The sequence below is a fragment of the Xyrauchen texanus genome, chromosome 46 (genome assembly GCF_025860055.1).
Source record: "Xyrauchen texanus isolate HMW12.3.18 chromosome 46, RBS_HiC_50CHRs, whole genome shotgun sequence".
In the NCBI taxonomy this organism is placed as follows: Eukaryota; Metazoa; Chordata; class Actinopteri; order Cypriniformes; family Catostomidae; genus Xyrauchen; species Xyrauchen texanus.
In genome coordinates this window covers 13,473,827-13,494,989 of record NC_068321.1, presented here as the reverse complement: position 1 = coordinate 13,494,989, position 21,163 = coordinate 13,473,827, and the positions used below count along the sequence as shown (strand labels likewise).

At 39.4% G+C, this 21,163-nt stretch overlaps 1 protein-coding gene across 4 annotated transcripts in view; it reads left to right on the top strand.

The window, feature by feature from the left end:
* The first annotated feature begins 370 nt into the window (after window positions 1–370).
* Window positions 371–21,163, top strand: part of LOC127638435 (chemokine-like protein TAFA-5) — an 87,222-nt gene continuing 66,429 nt past the window's right edge. For 3 of the 4 annotated variants that reach the window (XR_007969866.1, XM_052119960.1, XM_052119962.1), the window contains exon 1: window positions 371–880. Coding sequence is in view for 3 of the 4 variants with exons in the window: in XM_052119960.1 (XP_051975920.1) it covers window positions 772–880 (109 nt within the window). In the remaining variant the exon portion in view is untranslated. Of the gene's footprint in view, window positions 881–17,229; window positions 18,042–21,163 lie in introns of those variants that run through there. The other variant, XM_052119961.1, reaches the window with a different exon arrangement.

The window sequence follows — 21,163 nt, the reverse complement described above, 5'->3', positions numbered from 1 at the left end:
TTCGGTCTCAACGACCCCTTAAAACTACTTGAAATAGCCCAGTTGTTTTTAGCCTTAGGACGTGTTCGTTCTGAACGGCCCCTTAAAACTACATCAAATGTTATGAACACGTATCGAGACACCTGCGTTCACTTTATACGTGGGGTCTCGCCTTTTTAACGCAAGGACATGTTCGTCCTGAACGACCCCTTAAAACTAAAGAACAATTTGTTTTTAGCGTTAGGACAGGTTCGGTGTGACGGCACCTTAAAACCTTTTTTTTTAGCGCAAGGACGGTTTCGGTGAGAACGACCCCTTAAAACTACTTGAACTAGTTGTTTTTAGCGCAAGGACGTGTTCGGTCTCAACGGCCCCTATACAACTAGGCTACTTGAACTAGTTGTTTTTACAGTTAGAACATGTTCGGTCTGAACGGCCCCTTAAAACTACCTCAAAACGCGTCTCGAGCACCTGCGCTCGCTCTATTCGTGGCGCTGCGTCTAACTGTAGTTCTTTTCTCTTTTTTAGCGTAAAGACGTGTTCGGTGTGAACGGCGCCAAACACATTAATCGCTGGCAGTCGATTATACAATTTATACGACAAACAAACGTGAACGGACGGATCATTCTTTGAATCGTCTCTCATCCCAGCATTTCGACCCACGGATACGTTCGCGCCGTTTTGCCTAATTTCTTTACGACAACTTTGCGATGAACGACTACACCTGAATTGCCGGTGGCTACAGGAGCCGAATTCGACTGGTGAATTGAGATTAAGAAGGAACTGATTTTAATGGCTTCACCCTTTAGAAAGAGGAATAGACGAAGGGATACATGGGTGACGATGTCCTCAACTTTCTGGCTTACACTGATGTTGACCGGTCTACTGACCCTGTACTGCGGTAAGAAGGCTGCTCTTTTACTCTTTGAATTTGAAATGTATTCTCATAACAATTCATCAATAATGCAGTTTTAAATTCAACAGCAACAATGAGTTTGATAAGATCGATATGATAACATGGAATAAAAAAGGCAAAATGTTTTGGTCTGAGATATATATATATATATATATATATATATATATATATATATATATATATATATATAGATAGATAGATAGATAGATAGATAGATAGATAGATAGATAGATAGATAGACAGATTGATCGATATATCCATAGATAGATATCCAAACTGATTAACAGTCTGGTGTTTGGGGAGCAAGGAGTAAAGCCCCACTGTACTCTATCTCTCTCACTGCCAGGGTATTCATTAGCATTGTGTTGTCCTATTGATTGAATCTATAGCCTTGCATTTAGTTAGAGGACACAGCAAAAAAGAGACACTTCCTCCCCAGTGGCCTTTCAGCAAATGGGCAAAAACCCCTTTATCAGTTTTATTAGTGCATGTAGCACTCCTGGACCCTACACCCACAGCACATTATAGCTTTCAACACAAACTTTCCAAAGGACTGTATTCTTTTCCCAATGTAAATTGATTGAGTACATTCAAATCTTAAGCTTATCCTCAGACAGGCCAAATGGGAATCTTTATTGATCCTTCTGCAGAGCCAGCATTCACACACCATTTTACATCCTCAACAGATTTTAGGATTTCAAGAGTTCAGGAGGAATCATTTCATCACTGTTTGTCCTACTATTTATCTTTAAAATGATAGAATGCACACTAGATTGCATAACTCACTTTCCGTTCGAAGACAGGCCATCTGTTCAGTGCATACAAAAAATTATTTAAAAAACATAGTTTTTCTAACCAGCATTTAAAGTGCTCCAAATACCAGTTCAATTAACCATTTATCTTTTCGGAGTTGGTCCAAATTATTCATTCACAGAATTCACAATATATTGATTCTCTAGTCTGGTGAGTCAAAAGACAGAATACTGTGAGTTTAAAAAGGCAAAAGGGTGGCATTAGTTCAGTGCTGACAAACTGCACTCTTTTAATCGGACTCTACTGTTCTATGGATTCTGAAAATTAAGCTATGAAATGGCTTTGATGACCATCAGCTTTTGACCTACTGGCTCATTATGCCAAGTATTAAAAGCTGCCCATGATAAAGTATTTGAATGAAAGCAGCCAATTTATTGTTTGCATTTGTTATTTCTGATTTTACCCTGCTGTGCAGGCATATGCTTTATTATAGACATTATAATAGAATGCAGAGATGGTCCAAAAACCCACAGCATTCTTTTGAAGTTCCTTTCAAACAAGCTTAAAAATAATGCATTTTTATGACCCGTGCCTCTCCAAAGTGCCTATATGAGACTTTAGAGTTGCCTCTGACTGCACTCACTTTTTAAGAGCTCTTGTTGGCCAGTTTGTTACTTTAACGTTTTAAGAGTATGGCAGGGTTTCATTAAAATGGGTCTTCAGATGCAGAAAGTGAGAGGTGAATGAGACAGAGATTCTCTGTGGAGATGAGCAGTTAAAGTGCCGTCTCTGGATTTCTATTACCTGGGCTTCAGTCCCTATAAAGTCTTTCCCCAAAGTGCACACTAAGCCAAATCAACAATGAATATGACAGAAGACTTCTTGTTGTCGGATAAGCATGTGTTCATAGAGAGAATTGCGAAGTAGACACTTTATCAAGTCAGCGGTATATATGCTGTTGGCTAAATACCATATTTATTTTCAGATTTTACATATGCAAGTCATTCCCAAAAACATAGTTACATTGAATAATATCACAATATACAGTTGTAGAGTAAAACAGCAATATAGAGTACATAATGTTTATAACTATTTTGTTGCGTCTGAGACGACAATCCACACATCTTATCACGTGGCATGTTGAGCGCGTTACTGCAGAGATGTAGCACAAGTGGAGTCCCACGCTATTCTCCACGGCATCCACGTACAACTCACCACACATCCCATTGAGAGCGAGAACCACATTATAGCTGTAACGGTTACCCTGTCTTGTCTCACTGTTGCCCTTTGTTTGTAATTTTGTCACTTTTGTTATTCCTTAGTTTTCACTTTTGTCACCCTTGTACCTCCATAGTCTTGTTTTCCCTCGTGTTCACTGTTCATTGTTTTCACCTGCCCTTGTTAATTTGCCTTTGGTTTCTGTTAATCACCTTGTCACCTAGTTTGTGTTCTGTTTGTTCATTGGCCCCTTTTTCCCATGTTTTTGTATTTATATCCTGGTTTTTGGTTTAGTCCTTGTCTGTCGTTGAATGCTGTTGTATGTAGTTTGTGCTCGCTCCCGCTCCGCTCCGCTCCGTTCCCGTTCCTGTTCCCGTTCCCGTGTTCCAGTTCCTGTGTTTTGTTTTCATTTGCCCATCGTGGTAGTTTTGTTTATTCATGCCTGTTTGTTTCCTTTAATCAATAAACCCGCATTTGGATCCTCATCCCTTGTCTGACTCCGACCTCATTCGTTACAATAGCAACCTTGAGGAGGTTACCCCATGTGACTCTACTGTTCCCAGAAACTGGGCCAATTTGGTTGCTTAGGAGACCTGGCTGGAGTCACTCAGCACGCCCTGGATTAGAACTCGCGATTCCAGGGGTGGTAGTCAGCGTCTTTACTCACTGAGCTTCCCAGGCCCCCAAAAATAGGATGTTTAAAAAAGAATAAGCATCAAGATTTTTCCTTGGTCTTTTTTGACCCACACATGCATTTTAATGGTGTAAAGTAGCATATGCATTCTCAGGTTAAAATAAGAGGAATAGTCAGAGTAGGCAGCTTTTTTCCAGTAGCTTTTTTCCCAACATTAAGATTTTATGTTAAAACGTACATTCATGCATAAGGGAATATGTGGATTTTAGGTGCTGTGACAAGTCACCATTTTATTGCCTTATTTTGATCACCTTTCAAACTTTTTCTAGAAGTACAAATAAACCAGTGTCTCAATTAATAGGTCATGGAAACGGCAGGTATGATAATTACTGGGTAACATTTTACAATAAGGTTTGCATTAGTATCAATAACAATTTATAATACAGTTTTTCAGCATTTATTAATCTTGACTAATGTCAATTTATAAAAATACAATTGTTTATTGTTTGTTCATATCAGTTCATATTATATTAACTAATTTGAACTTATACAGTATTTAATATTAAATTAGTAGCCTATATGTAGAAATAAACATTAACCAAGATTATTAATTATTGTTCATTGTTAATGTTAACTAATGTTAACAAATACAACCATAAGTGTTACCCATTAAAGTTACACAAAATAAGGCACCTTCGATTCCAAATAAATAAATACAAATAAATTCTTGTTTGTCAATCCATCCCATTTATTGGATTCTCCAATGCAGTTTTTGTTTGACCCGCTTGAGACATTCCTCTCTATTTAGCAAGTGTACACATAAAATAAATATTTCAAGCTCACGCTGGTGGAGGCAGCATATACGAGAGCGGCACCAGAACACGCCCCTGTATAGATGCGCGTTCCGCTTTTGTACCACCCCATGGTCCAATCTCTGATTCATAGAAATCACGTTATATGGAATCAACTGCTCAACCTTTTCTTAGATTCACTGATATGCAGTAGCAATTTGCTTAGTTTTGTGAAAAAGCTGAATACCCAAAGGGGTTTTGAATCAGGAATCAATCACATCCAAAGCGACATCCAACCCGATCTCATAAAAATGTGTACATCATTTTCTAGTTGGCTATTTCGTATGGTCTTGAACAATGTTGTTCGCATAAACTCCTTCATCACGTGCAAATTCCCAGATATGTAATGCGGTAGTAAGCATGAGGGATTAAGGACATACTTATTAATATTATGCCCTTACCCAAACCCCTTATCTAAAAGTGTGTAAACATGATAGGAAACTGTGGTGTGTGACAGAAGCAAGTAATTGTCGCATATTAAATGGAAATGATGTTCAGCAACGTCATTGGCTGTAGTAGAAAGTCGTAGGAATTCAAATGAGTGCAGTCACACCATATCATACGAATTAGCCAAATTTTGAAAAGTCGTACAAATCTTGACGATTTCGCCATGAGATTGTGTTGCAACATCAGATCAAAATATCATAGGCCTACAAATTGAGAACAAAATACCACTCAACCACTGTAAAGGTTTCACTGTTATTTGCATATTGGCATATACTCCATTTTTGTTGATTTAGCATTTATTTTTATTTAGTGTTTTTTTTTTTCATTTTGATTTTTTTTCTAGCAAATATACAGTGGGATTTGCTATAGTGCAAATGCTGCTTTACGCGGCAGTGAAGAATTTTAAACTCTTATAATTTAATGCAAATGTTTTCATTACCAATTATATTATCAAAATAACAATTTGAGTAAAAAGTGTTCAGAAGGTGTTTGTTCCCCCGTTAAGAACAATGTGCATTTACTTTTACATTGTAACATTAGATACACACCGATCAGCCACAACATTAAAACCACCTGCCTAATATTATGTTGTCCCCCTCGTGACGCCAAAACAGCGCCAACCTGCATCTCAGAATAGCATTCCTAGATTATATTCTTCTCACCACAATTGTACAGAGTGGTTATCTGAGTTACTGTAGATTTTGTCAGCTTGAACTAGTCTGGCCATTCTCTGTTGACCTCCACAGAACTGCTCAGATGTTTTTTGTTTTTGGCATTCTGAGTCAACTGTAATGACTGTTGTGCATGAAAATCCCAGGTGTTCAGAAGTTACAGAAATACTCAAAACAGTACCAACAAACATCCATGCGATTATCTAATCAGCCAATCATGTGGGAATCGACATCACCTGATTTTAGCGTACGCCCACCTCTGAAATCCCATTTTAACCCCTGTGTATAATTATGTGTAAATAACATATTTTAAATAGGGCCTATATACACAACACCTCGAAATATATATTTGTAGAAAAATGTGAAGAATAAACACATACCACTTAGAGAGCAGAGATCTTTGCAGATAGTTAGGTTATTTCCCAGATTAATTGCTTGAGTTTTTGCGTCTTCATATAGGCAGTTTCTGAATTCCTTACTGTCTAATAATACTTTGAAAAGAAGCTGCGCTCTGGTTCCCCGCAATGTTTTGCGTTATGAATACATTATGCAGACTAGTTTGTGCTGCTTAGCTTTACTTGACTTCTTGACTTGCTGTTGTTTTATTTGTTGTAACTTTCAGTTATTTGTCTTTTTGTGATTACTCAGAGCTAATTTTATACAAAATATGATGTTTTTAGTTTTCACCGTCATTGTGATTTGTATGTTAAATGATGAGGTCCACGCATGTTGCGATTGTGTGAGCTATTTGAACCATTGGACTGCATGAGAATTTTAAAATAAAAGTCATCAATGTTTTTTAATCTTAGGACTTTTTCGTTTATTTTGCACGTGCTCGCAGGGCCCCCTCAGGCACGTTGGGGGCCTAATCCGTTGCCTGTAGGATGGGCTGGCCCTGAGAGTAGGCCTTAGAGTGATAGCTCAACCAAAAATGAAAATGTAGTAATCCTCACACCCTCATATCATTCCAAACCCATATGACTTTCTTCCGAGCACCACCAAAGGCAGAATGTTAGCCTAAGTCACAATTCACTTTCATTGCATCTTTTCCCCACGCAATTAAATTATTTTCCGTTTTTACCATCAATCTACACTTTCACATTCTTCTTTTTTTCCTCGAGAAAAATGTCAAAGTTACAGGACTTGACAAAGAATTTAGTTGGTTTGTAAAATACTAATCGCCAAAGGTGCTTCTGCGCTGTGGGAGCAGGGAGAGCTTTCTGAATGAGGTACCTTCTAAGAACAGAGAAAAGAGACAATCAAAAAAACAGATGGGGTATTTTATTTGCTCCTGTAATCTGTAGCGGAGGAAATAAACTATTTTGGAAAAATAAACATAAACTATTTTGGAAAAATAAACAAGTTTGATAGCAGTGGTGGGAGAGGAATGGAAAGAAATATTAAAAGTCCAGCACAGGCCAACAAAATGAGCCTCTATTTTATAAAAGCAGCAGATAAAGAAACAGTTCAATTAACACGGTTGAGCTCTTTCAAAACCTTTTGCATTTTATAAAATGTGCTGACATTGAGATTCTGTACATTCGACACTCTCACACAAGTGTGTGATAGATCAGTCAGTCCGTTTGTTTCCACACAAAACCTATTGAGGGAGAGACAGAGAGAGCGCAAGAGAAAGACACAGAGGGAGAGAAAACCTGAAGATATTTATTCAACTGGAGCAGTGTAATTCCAGCTGATATATTCATACATTTTGAAACACGGCTTTGTTAAGCTTCATTGGTTGTGTCTGGGAAACAAAATCTCTTTACTTCTTTATTTACACTTATATCAGTTTCTTGATTCTGTGCTTTTCTCAGGAGCAATAAATGCTAAATTGTATTGGCACCATATAGTCCTAGCCAAATCCTATTAATATGTGTTATATTAGGAGTTTTCATGATAGATATTTAGAAATACCTAATTCCTTGATGTTTATCCTCAAAACTTGCAGACAGATGTAGTTTGTCATCCACAGATATAATTATTTTAGGACAACAGTATTGTTATGCGTTCAGACAGAAGGTCAACAGTGTTTTGCAGTGCATGCTACTGCAGCAGGTCTGTTAGTGAACCCCCTCCCAACCACCCACCCCCCATCTGGCAGGCCACTCTATCCTTTGCTTCAAACTCTCCCAGCTTAACTAAATCAAGTTCAATTTGAAAGCAGGAGACGTGCCAGAAGTGCCATTGTGTAAGCCTTGAATAATGTAAAGCAGCTGATGCCTTTGCTTGTTGCAGAATCTCTTTGTGGCTCAAATAATTTAAGAAAAGCTTTCAAGAATCGTTCTTGCGGCAGCATCGGCATGCCTTTTCCGGTCTCTTAAAACAAATTGTCGTATGTAAAGAGCTTTGCCGGCACCAAGGTCATTTTGTTTATTTATTCATTTATTTTGGTTTTTATCCCTCATCAACATCCCCTCATCCATCTTACCCCGCCTCCACCACGAGCATTACCCTTCAACAACCGCAGTCACTTCCTGTTTGTTTAGAATTTGCTTTAACCTCAGGTCAAAAGTTTAAATGGTATTGTTACCCTGCACTTTAAACGGTATACATCAGCTTGCAAAAGTATGAGTCTACATTCATTTTTAATAGGCTCATTGAACACTACAACAAGTAAACATGAAAAGTCACTCGGTTATGGAAGACATATACAGTGCCCCCCAAATGGACACATAATTCACACACACAAACAAACAAAAAATGTCTGAATGTCATTTGATGAAGCAATATGAAAGGTGTGGGTGAGAAACAGATCAATATTTAAGTCTTTTTGCTATAAATTCTCCTCCCCGCCCAGTAGATGGCGATATGCATAAGGAATGTGAAAGTGGAGGTATAGTAAAAAAAAGTACTTAAATACTGATCTGTTTCTCACCTACACTTATCATATTTCTTCTGAATACATGGATTTAACCACTATTGATTACTTTTATGCTGCCTTTAAGTGCTTTTTGGAGCTTCAAAGTTCTGGCGAACATTCACTTGCATTGAATGGACCTACAGGGATAAGTTATTCTTCTAAAAATCTTTGTGTTCAGTATACTCATCTGGTATGGCATGAGGGTGAGTACATGATGTGAGAAATGATTTTTTTGGGTGAACTATTCCTTTAACCATTTTAGTTTTCAATTACCTTTAACCAGCTGACATCAAGGCCATTTTTAGTGTATTTATGAAATCAGTTTCCCTCAGACTAACCACATTATATATGGACATGCTCCACCAATGTTTGACAACCAGTAAGTGTGAAGTCTTATTTTGAACATTATATCTATTAAATAGTGACAGAATTTTCATTTAAAAGGGAACTGTCCCTTGTCTAAATACCTTTGGTTTCACTGTATAGTCATTCAATTTGCACTCTTCTCTGGCAGTCTAAAGTGTTAGAGGACGAGCATACATAGACACATACATTCACACCTTTCCAGGTTTGTTTCTCCATCTCTGCCATTGATGGAGGGCAGATGCTTTATGGTTTGTCTTGAAAATCTTCTAGGAAAACGGTATAAATTATTTGCAGAATATACAATGAATGTATTCCCATCTGACCTGTGGGCAGTAAAATTCATAAAGTGCCCCATCTTTTACAGGCACATTAACTTTTTTCTCCTCTCTCTCAATTGAGTGGTAATGCCGCCAACAGTTTGAGAAAATGAAGTTATCCTCAGTGGAATGCCTTCTCGTGATTACATCGCTGGCCTAAACAATATTTTAGTCAAAGCCATATTTCATTTTAGTGATCCTTTACAAGATATTACATTTTAATAAGCAATCTTTTTCAGTCAATGCTAATAGAATCTGCTTTTGAATCGGCTGCATATTGTACTACGCATAAGGAAACCTTTTTACATCTTTATTTTCATCTTAGATAGATCTATCTATCCATCCATCCATCAAAAATATGACACTATATCTACTTAAATTATGGCAATACATTACAATATTGCAATATTTTTACCATGGTTAAGAGGGTTTTAGACAATCCGCTTTGTGTCGTGCCTAAGAACACCCTTTTCCTGCACTCAAAATAATAGCTCTTTGGCTGAACTTAATTCAGTGGTGCACAGTGGTTCCATGTGTTTGAAATGAGTTAGAGTTTTATTAACTTAAAATTACTATGTAATCTCAACACAAACTAGATGAATTGGGTAAACCCAACAAAATTAGATGTGTCAATGTAACTTTATTTTTTATGTACTAAGTGAATGCTAGCATTCTAAACACATTCTGGTTGGAAGCATTACAGAGTGTAGTTTGGTAACTATGCTATGGCTAGCACAGCATTTTCTCAATGAAACGAGCAATCAGTTTCATGTGCTACATATACCTGTCCTCAACATTAGTTCAAGCTCCACTCTTCACCATAATTGTAACCCCTAAAACTCCAACATAACAGAAACTCTTTTAAACAAATGTACACCATAAAAAGTATTCATGTAGTCCCAACTCAAATGGATTAAGTAAATGTCCATTTTACAAACTTAAATTGATTGAACGCAATGAAATCAAGTTGTGACAAAATGTTGTAGAATTGTATTGCCTTAGTTTTTTTTTGTATTAAAATAAATAAAAAAATTCTGTAAAATCAAAATCATTTAATTATTTTTTATAAAAAAAAATTATGTTTTTTGAGTGTGTTGTAAAATCACTGTAACATACAGCCTCTTGTGGCTTATTACTCACGTATGCCACTGAGGTTTTTCTAACTCTGACGAGTGATGTATGACTTCAGAAGCTTGGTCGCACAAGCATAAGTTGTCTATAATCCGACAAGTGAATACATTGTTAAAATTTGATTATCTGCTCCTATATGATTTATAGAAAAATATTTTTCAGCTCTGTTTCTTGCCCACTACACCATGTCTGAATGATTTATACAAAGCGTATGTCAAAAACTGCTTACTATCCATATTTACATCTTTGTGGATGGAATATTGTAGTCTGTCGCTAATTAATTTCAAACAAGCTATCCATTCCACAGACGCTTGCTAAAATAATGTGGCCTGGTGCATAACGTTCAATGAGCAAAATATTAGCCCAGTCGAGTCAATACTGTCCTGCACTGGATAGAAAACAGTTTGGAACAAGAGGAAGATGTCCTCTTTGAAACAACTAATTAGTCCTCAGTGTGGCATTGTGATTTCAAATACACCAAGGCACATCTGTTTGAGACAGTAAATATTGACTTTGAATGTGTCTACAGCTTTACACTAGCTTTTCAGACCGTTTCCCACTTCTCTTTGAAACACACACACACACACACACACACACACACACACACACACACGTAGTGTTTCCATGTTTTATGGGGACTTTCCATAGACATATTACTATCCTTATGGAGACAATTGGTCCCCACAAAGTGATAAATACACGATCACACACACACACACACACACACACACACACACACACACACACACACACACACACACACACACACACACACACACACACACGTAGTGTTTCCATGTTTTATGGGGACTTTCCATAGACAGAATGGTTTTTATACTGTACAAACTTTATATTCTATCCCCTAAACCTAACCCTACCCCTAAACCTAACCCTCACAGAAAACTTTCTTCATTTTTACATTTTCAAAAAACATAATTTAGTATGATTTAGAAGCTGTTTTCCTCATGGGGACCGACAAAATGTCCCCACAAGATCAAAAATTTCGGGTTTTACTATCCTTATGGGGACATTTGGTCCCCACAAAGTTATAAATACACACTCACACACACACACACACACACACACACACACACACACACACACACACACACACACACACACACACACACACACACACATGTTGTGTTTCCATGTTTTATGGGGACTTTCCATAGACATAATGGTTTTTATACTGTACAAACTTTATATTCTATCCCCTAAACCCAACCCTACCCCTAAACCTAACCCTCACAGAAAACTTTCTGCATTTTTACATTTTCAAAAAACATAATTTAGTATGATTTATAAGCTGTTTTCCTCATGGGGACCGACAAAATGTCCCCACAAGGTCAAACATTTCGGGTTTTACTATCCTTATGGGGACATTTGGTCCCCACAAAGTGATAAATACACGCTCACACACACACACACACACACACACACACACACACACACACACACACACACACACACACACACACACACACACACACACACATCCTGAAGTCTGGCCCAAATTAGTCTGAGTAGATTGATTGCATAAATCTTTGTGGGCAGGTGAGAAAAAGAGAGCCCATGCCTTCTTATCACTCAACGTATCTGGACTTGTCACTGTTTCCCACCTCTCTTTGATTGTGATCTTTACCATTGGCTTTCCTTTCTTTTCCTTTCTGGCTGTCAAGTAAAATGGTGAGGCTTAATCCTTTCTGATTAGCTCTGAAAGCAGGAACACACTGCTAACCATTTCAGCTCATTTCACATGATACAGTTGCAGTTCTTGAATGTAGTTTGAAATATTCAGTGGCCCCAAAATGTATTGGACACTTAAGCCACACTTAAAAATGAAGGGATATCTTTGCAATATATATCGACATTTCAAACCAAGCGCAATTTATTTTTATGAATGATAGGAGAAACATACAAGAAAAGCACATACAGTATGTGTGTGGCATTCAGGTGTCACATACTTTTAACCATATTAGCCACTGTTCCACTATCGATTCAGTGCGAACCAGGACTATAAACTGGCCATCCTGGTCCAAAAGCCTCGAGCTGTGAGACCGAAATCGATCAGTGTTCTCACCATTGGACTAATAGCCCCACAGCGTTGCCCTAAAACCCACCTTTAACTTGCCGCCCTGGTGCAACGTCACACATTCCGCACTTTTCACAAGTAAAAGGGAGGCTCAAGCTGGGGTATCATGTTATCTAGTTATCTACAATATTGTAACATAGTTCAATGGAAAGGAGGAGGCAAGAACCGGCTTGGCAATATAAATTACATTTTAATTATAAACTTAAAAAAAAGCCAACAACACACACATGTCCGTAAACTATCTCTCTCTCTCGCACCATCCTCCGCAGTCGGCCTTTATCCCTCTCAGAGGCTTGATTAGCCTGATAAGGGACCAGGGGTGTAGAATCATGACCCCGGCCCTGGCCCCGCCCTCCGCCCTGCCACAAATATCAAGTTTATAACATTTGTAAACATTAGCTAGATAGGAAGACAAGTATGTGTTGACAACTCACTGACTGTAACTGCCATGGTGTTCCAAGTGGTCTCTCTACTAACAGCAGGAAGTTGTCAGAGCAGACCGTCCATGATCTCAAACCATGGAAAGTTATTTTTTTGGAGCACTGCTTGTCCATTGTTTGTTTTAATGGATTTGTATTGTACCCGTTATTTTTTTATTTTTCCCAAACCTCTACAGTTGTGCGATGAATACACAACCTGGAAAGTTCTGCAAAACTCTGCCTTTGACATTGACCCCCCCAACTGGCCTTGTTTGGCACAAGGTTAATAGGCGGGCCAAAGGCCATTGGCCATTTGCCCCAAAAGGCATGATGAAGCACCAAAAGTGACAGTCGGCACGCAAATGGCCACACTAGCACACCCTCATTTGGATTGATAGTGGAAATGCAGCTATTGTGTAATTTTTGGGGCTACTGTATGTGATTCTACAGTCTGAAATGTCTATGGATCAACATATCTTGAGAACAGAAAGGAATATAACTGAGATGCAGCAGATTTACCGAAATGCACATTGTGTTATTTGTGAATGTGTTATGAAGGCGGATGTCACATTTAATGGGATTTATCCAAATTGGATTGCGTAACCCATACTGTAATAAGGATGTGCTGTGCAGTTCGAGCCATTGTGTGGGATTCTTTAGTTGTTACTGTAAGTATATATGTTTCTTCTCGTCACATGCTTCTTGTAGTATCTGTCTTCATTAGATTTAAATCTGTCTTGACTGTTATGCTGAATTGGAATGAAGGTTTCACACCCAGTGCCAGATGATCCTGTGTTTAGGACACCTGTTGGAGCAGAAAGTCTTCCATCTGCACATCATATCTGTTTGATTTTGAAAAGACCTGTGAGTCATTACACATGCTATTCAATCATTACCAACCCCTGTCGCCTTGGGAGAATGTTGTTTTTGTCTCGCAATAATTCATCTAGTATCTAATTGTAATGATTTGGGGAGTCAGGAAAAGGCAGACGGGAGGTTCGGATCCAAACGCGGCTTTATTGCAACAATAAATAAACAAAACACAGGAACAAAAGAAAGGTCCACTATGGGAAAATCAAACTACAACACGAGAGAACATCCAGGGGAGGGTACACAGTTTGAAGACACATCCACGGAGGGCCAGGGAACATCGAAAACATCTACGAAGGGCAAAGTAATCCTTGAACGAACATTAATCTGAAAAGGCATGAACAAACAGCGAACATGAAATGATAACGATCGACAACGGAGAGGGAAAACAACAGGGTTTAAATAGACAGACACGAAGATGACAAAATAACAAACAGGTGCGGACAATACCACAGTGCAGGCAGTGATGAGGGCCGGGAAACATGGGAAATTTAGTTTCTTACACGGACAGTGAAACACGGGGCGGACAACAAGGAAAACGTGACATGGAACGTGATAAGTGACATGTGAAACAGAAAACACGGGGCAGACAACATGGGATCGTGACATAGCCCCCCCTCAAAAGGACCGGATTCCAGACGGTCTTAGGAAACACAAAAATAACAAAAACAAAATGTTCCAGGAGAGAGGGGCTAGAAGAGGGGGAGAACAGACAGACCAAAGGGGGCACAAGGGACACAGAGACAGACCAAGGAGGCACAAGGGGCAATTAGGCAGTCCACGGAGGCACGGGGGACGGACAGGCAGACCAGGGAGGCCCGACAGGCAGTCCATGGGGGTATGAGACGGGGACCGGGTCAGGTGGCCTAGGGGGCGTCCACCGGGTAGGGACAGGTTTAGGAGGCCAGGGAGGTGTCGACCGAGCAGGGACAGGTTTAGGTGGTCTGGGAGGAGGCCACGCTATGGGGACAGGTTTGGGTGGCCCGGGAGCTGGCCACAAGGCAAGGGCCGGTTCAGGGGACCTGGGAGGTGGCCACAGGACAGAGGCTGGTTGAGGTGGCCTAGGAGGTGGCCGTAGGGCAAGGGTTCGCTGCGTTGGAGCTGGTTCGTAGACCGTGGCAGACGTTGGCTGGCAGGTGGAAGCCCTCCTTCTCTTCCTCCTCCGGGTGGACGAAGTTGGCCGTGCTGGCTCGTTGACGGCGACAGGCGTGGGGGTTTGCTCACTGACCGGAGGGGCTGGCGTGACAGGGAGAGCTAGGGACGACTGGAGAGTCACCGCCGTGGGTGGAGAGGTAGGGTCCTCCTCAACGACGCCCACGGTGAACGGGCGAGCCGCAGACCAGCAACGTTGCCTCCAGGAAGTCGCGGAGAGTCCAGCCGCGCGTCACCTGTGGCAACAGCTCCTTCAGCGAAGCGTTCAAATTGCCCCTGAAGAAGACCACCAAGGCTGAGTCCGGGAAGTCTGAGACGTGCGCCAGCTCTAGGAAGTCGTGAATGTGGTCTTCCACAGGTCGGTCCTCTTGTTTCATACAGAGCAGTTTGTAGTTGGCTCGTTGAACCGCTGGATCCATTGTTTGGTCGATCGTTCTGTAATGATTTGGGGAGTCAGGAAAAGGCAGACGGGAGGTTCGGATCCAAACGCGGCTTTATTGCAACAATAAATAAACAAAACACAGGAACAAAAGAAAGGTCCACAATGGGAAAATCAATGGGATCGTAACACTAATACTCTCATTAGCATGAAATAAATGTTTAGTTTACAAGTAATCGTTCTCTTTTGAAATCTACAAATTGTGCTTTTAGCATGCTGTTTCACAGAAGTGCTCTAAAGAAATGGATTTTGTCTTTCTTATTCCAAAACAAGGAAAGAGATTTAGTTAAAAATGCAAACAGTGGCTTGTCCCTGTGGGTGCGTTGTCCCACCATATATTTCCATACAGTATTTCAAGAAACACTGCAGAGTCAAATATAGATATTCCCCTTAGAGGGGATGGAAGTTGAGAGAAAGAGAGATCTGTTGGAGATATATTGGCAACATGGTAGGAACACGTTATAATGCAGGATATTGCAGCTTGACTTTGCAGTGGTGCGGTATTCTGAACATATTTAATTGGGTCCCCGCTGATTGATTGCTATTCTTCCATTGAAGCTTGGAGTACGTGAGAACAATATGAGAATATGATGTCATGAATACAGCTGTACTTGGGACTATAATGAAAAGTGGCATTAACATCAAAGTAAATTGATTACTCGTGAATATGAATGTATTCAAATAGACCATTATCAATTATCATTATCAATTATATCTTCAAGAGACAAACCAAATAGCAACACATTACTCAATGAAGAAGCATTTTCCAAGAAACTCCAAAAAAACCCACTTATCCCTAAAATCTTTGGACATTTGTATAGATTTAGATGCATATTCTTTATAACACTGCTTATTTTGTCTATGAAAATGCATTGAGATTTTTGAGGGGCAGGTTTTGCCTACTTTGGACCAAATGTCCTCTTTAGGATAATACAACCTGAAATTACCTATCACACGAGGAAAGCTTGATAAACAGAATAAATAATGTCTACAATAGGGTTAGCACTGTAAAAAGCAATAGAAGTCCCTACCATGATAGAAAAATATGCATATGTGTGTCTGTGTACATACTTAGCAATAGTTTGGGACAAATTTGCACCCAGAAGTAGGGCTGCACAATTAATCGTATTGTAATTGCAATCATGATTTCTGCCTCTCAAGGTTAATTAAGCATAATCATCAGCAATATTAGTGAGCTAACAAACAGAAATGATCATCCAGCTAAAGTTGCAAATTTTTGTCTGTTAGCTCACTAATATTGCTGATGATTATGCTTAATTAACCTTGAGCTGTGTCTACAGATGATAGGTCAAATCCCAAGAACTTTTGAAGTCTATTTTCACCTCACCTGACCAATTGCGCTAACCAATCACTTTTTCAGTTTTGAGCACACACTTACATACAGAGCCACAGATCTTTATGAGTATGTTTCTTATGTGCTTCACTTTGATTGATATGAGACTCGCATCAGAAAGCTGCAACATGCTGCCTTCGGAGACTGTATATGGAGGTAGAATGAAAATCAGGTGCTTTTCAAACAGTTCTGAGATCAGTCATTCAACAACTCTGTCTGTTCAGCCATTAACTGATTATGCAGCATCTCAGCTGAATAAACTATGGTTGCAGTACGGTGTTACAGTGGTTTTAAAGTGGTTATGTGCTCAATAGTGATGAATATCATCTCGTGCTCTACTATACACAGAACAGCTGTGCTCCGAGTTCGGTTCGGTTCGGTTCATTTTACACATTAGCGCTGCTAATGTGTATTGAAGGTGCTAAAAAGCGCTCCATATTTACTTCATTTTACATTTGCATAATTTCAGGTATGTTTGGCCATTACAAGTGTCAATACAATCTAAAGTAAACCCATGGCACCAGGGGTTTGTGGGTTGAGGAGAAGATAAGAGCATTTCACCATGTTTGGATGCAGCACCAGAGCCTGCCAAAACTGTCAACAAAAACAACACACACACACACACACACACAAACAAACACACACACACAGATGTAGAGATAGTCATTTTGTTTTCAAATGTTAGTTGGCCTAGTGTAATTGGGATGATTTTCCGCACTCACTCACTCACTCACTCACTCATTCGAGGAAGTGGAGTCGCCCGGAGATTGATTTTAACAGTGATGACGTCGATATTAAACCAAGATGCGTTAGTTAAAAAGGAGTCGCTCGAGCACTACGCGCGCGCGTCTTTGGGACGCATACTTGCCTGCTCATTGTCTACTAGGAAGTCAACAGAATGGTGCCGCAGACTAGAGACTACTCATGAGACTGAACATATTTGAGGTCTTTTCATTGACTTTAAAGAGGGACGGAATTCCGGTGGGCGACTTGTACATGCAGCGCGAGGCTCGTTTGTGGATGTGCCAAGACACGCGGTCTTTAATGTATAGTCTTGAATGAATGTCTCAATAAAATTAACTTCAATGCAAACGCATTGAAAAAGGATTTGTTTGAGTTTTCGTCGCAAGTTCTTCTGGCTGGTGCACCGGAGCAGGCTTTTAAATGCGGATGCGTTTGCGTAAAGAGACTGAAATATTTGGGGACTGTAAGCGAGTAAGAGACTATGCAACGGTTTATAGTCGATGTTTTTTCCCCATTGACGGCGTGTAGAAACTCTCTTGTATTGAACTTTAATCTTACTGAATAGAAACCTGCCGATCGAGCAGAGAGAAGCTGTTCCGCATGGAAAGTGTATCTCCCGAACAGACTGTACTTCCTCAGAATAAAGGATTGTTTATTCGGTCCGTTTCAACAATGCTGCGTTGAATCGGAATGGATGTGCTGTTTTAAACACGTCAGTCAGATCTTGAAAGATGCAGTACCTCCGTGTGGCGTGGGCGCTCGCGGGAGCAGCGATGGGCTTTTTTCTACTGTTCTTGATCCAAGCACATTTTTTCGGAGAAGGTAAGCCATGTGCCAAACGTCAATTGCCATAATTTATTGTGTTTTGTGAAAATATATCGCACATGTAATAAATATATTACATATTATTATAACTAATTACAAATAATTACAAAAGAAAAATGCGTAATTACTAATTGCAAAAAGTATGTAATTACTATGTAATTGGTTTGTAATTACACTGCAACAATACACAGTAATATTTTACACCTGTTTTAGTACATTGCAATTCAAACGTCTTTTAAGGAGTCGAGGTGCTCCACAAGAGCACTTTTGACTCTTGTTTGAAAAAAATCATGTACATGCTAAGGCTATTGCAATTTTAGGGAGTATAAATTGTTAATTTATTTGGAATTCTCAGTTCTATCTGTTTGGATTATTATTCTGTTTATTAACTCATGGAGATACCATGTTAGTGTCAATATCATTTACCTTGTCTGATCTGAGATGGAATAATATGTTGATGTCAAAATAATTAGCAGTTATAGTTTTAGTCAAAGTCTTTTTTCATTGTTAGTTATCTTGCGGGAAGGCCTTTGACTGGATGGTTACAATGCATTAAGATACACTTAAAGCACTTGTTTACCCAAAAATGAAAATTCTGTCATTATTTATTCACCTTCATTTCGTTACAAATCTCTGTGACTTTCTTTTTTCCCATGGAACACAAAAGTTTTTTTTTTTTTTTTTTTTTAGAATTCCTCTGATCGCTCTTTTCCATGCAATTACAATGAATAAGTACTGAGGTTTTCAAGATTCGAAAAGGACACATAGCACCATAAACGTATACATAAAAGTGGTCATAGAACTATTTCAAGTCTTCTAAAGCCATATGACAGGTTTGCTTGTGGAACAGATTAAATGTAAATTTAGCGTTTTCTGAATATCTCCTTTTGTGTTCCACGGGAGAAACAACATGAAAGGGAATGAATAATGAAGAAAGCAAACATTTTGGGTGAAATTTTCCTTATAAAAAATCAAGCACCTGACATTCTTTGAGCAGATCATCATTGTGGAACATTTGTTTTCCTGTTAAAAGATAGATAGATGAAAGAAAGAAAAAAGAAAGAAAGAAAATCCTCCAGTCCTGGAAATGATGATATGACACCCTGCAGCTTAGTCTGACATCTTTTGTCTTCCATACACTCCAGAGAGAAAAAACTACAAAATTCTGCCCCATAAAATTGATCCATGGTGCATAAGTGTGCCAGTATAATGCTTAATGTCAAAAAGTTGAGTCATGTTCATGACTGGTGGCTAATGTATTTCTTTTGGCCCTGAGAATAGATCATTATATTTCAATATTTTAGAACTTTCTCATCAAAGAATACTGATCTTTATGCAGAACAAAGACCCGTTGGAATTTAATTTAGATTGAAAGCCCTTGCCGATCACGACTATTTTCAGACAGTCATTTCAGACAGTGAACTTTTGGAACTTTCACAGCGTTATGTATACAGTTCTTTCTGTGTGCAAAATCAGTATAGGTGTAGGGTCGAGCATTGAGCAGACCATGAGACAATCACCCAATATGTTTGAGCAAGCTTTTAACAGCTTAAAGGTTTGAGTTGGCCTGCTGCCATGGCAAACAACACATGTTGGCCTGGTTGCCACAGTAACTGGGTTTTTAAGAAAATAATTGGAGAATGCATGGGATTGATTCTCACAAAGTGCCAAGGAATAGAGCAGTGACCTCCAGCCTAGTAATAGAGAACCACAGGAGGCATCTGCCCGAACGCCTTTCATTTCCTACAGATGGAGAGTTGCTATGTTAGATGTTTGATATGAATCATTCCTTACATTTATATAGCGCTTTTATAGGCAGTTAAAGTGCTTTACATAGTACAGGGGGAATCTACTCTACCATCACCAGTGTGCAGCGTCCACCTGATGCAAAGGCACCCATAATGGGCCAGTACGCCCCCCACACACCACCTACTGGTGGAGAGGAGAGAGTAGAGTGAGTGATGTAGCCAATACAGGGATGGGGATTAGGAGGCCATGATTGATAAGGGCCATGGGGGAAATTGGCCAGGACACTGGGGTACACCCCTACTTTTTAAAAGAAGTGCCCTTGAATTTTTAATGACCACAGTGAGTCAGAACCTCAGTTTAATGTCTCATCTGAAGGACAGTGCCTTGTTACAGTATAGCGTCCCCGTCACTATACTGGGGCATTAGGACCCACACCGACCACAGGGTGAGCACCCCATACTGGCCTCCCTAATACCTCTTCCAGCAGTAACCTTAGTTTTCCCCAGGAGGTCTACCATCCAGGTACTGGCCAGGCTCAACCCTGCTTAGGGCAACCAGGTGAGAGCTGCAGGGTGATATGGCTGCAGTATTAAATACCACTTATTTTGTTTGCCATAGGCTGCATTTCAAATTGCACTCTTTGATACCATGAAATGTATTATATATCCAAGAGGACATCTAAAATAATAAAGTCAACATGAAATCAAAGTTGGTTTGATTAACTTTCTAAAAACACATTCCTTATCTTACTGTGCAAAATTCATCAGTGCATGTTTTTCCAATGGAATTGTTTTGGTCTTCATAGTCTTTCACAATAATTGCTCTGCCTTTTTAGCTTTTCTTTTTTTAAGTTTTCAAGTTTAAAAACAAGTTTTCTTTTTAGCTGATGTCATCTTTCTAAAATGTTGCGGATGCTGGTGTTGTTTCACATGCTGTATCATGTTGACTTTAATGTTTAGGCTAATAATAAAAACAGATTTTGTGTTGTTAAGCCCTTTTATACTCATTTTTTTCCTTGAGTACTATGTGTTGTGATACAGCCTTGGCATAGTACACACTCTCTGAGAACTTTATTAGGAACATATGGACACCCATATACTCATTATCTAATCAGCCAATTGTGTGGCTGCAGTACAATGCATAAAATCATGCATATATGGGTCAGGAGCTTCAGTTAATTTTCACATCCATCAGAATGGAGAAAAAATGTGATCTCAGTGATTTCAACCATGGCATGATTTTTGGTGCTAGACAGGCTGGTTGGAGTTCTTCTGTAACTGCTGATCTCCTGGGATTTTCACACACAAAAGTCTCTAGAATGGTGCCAAAAAAAAAAAAATCATCCAGTGAGCGGCTGCGGACGGAAACAC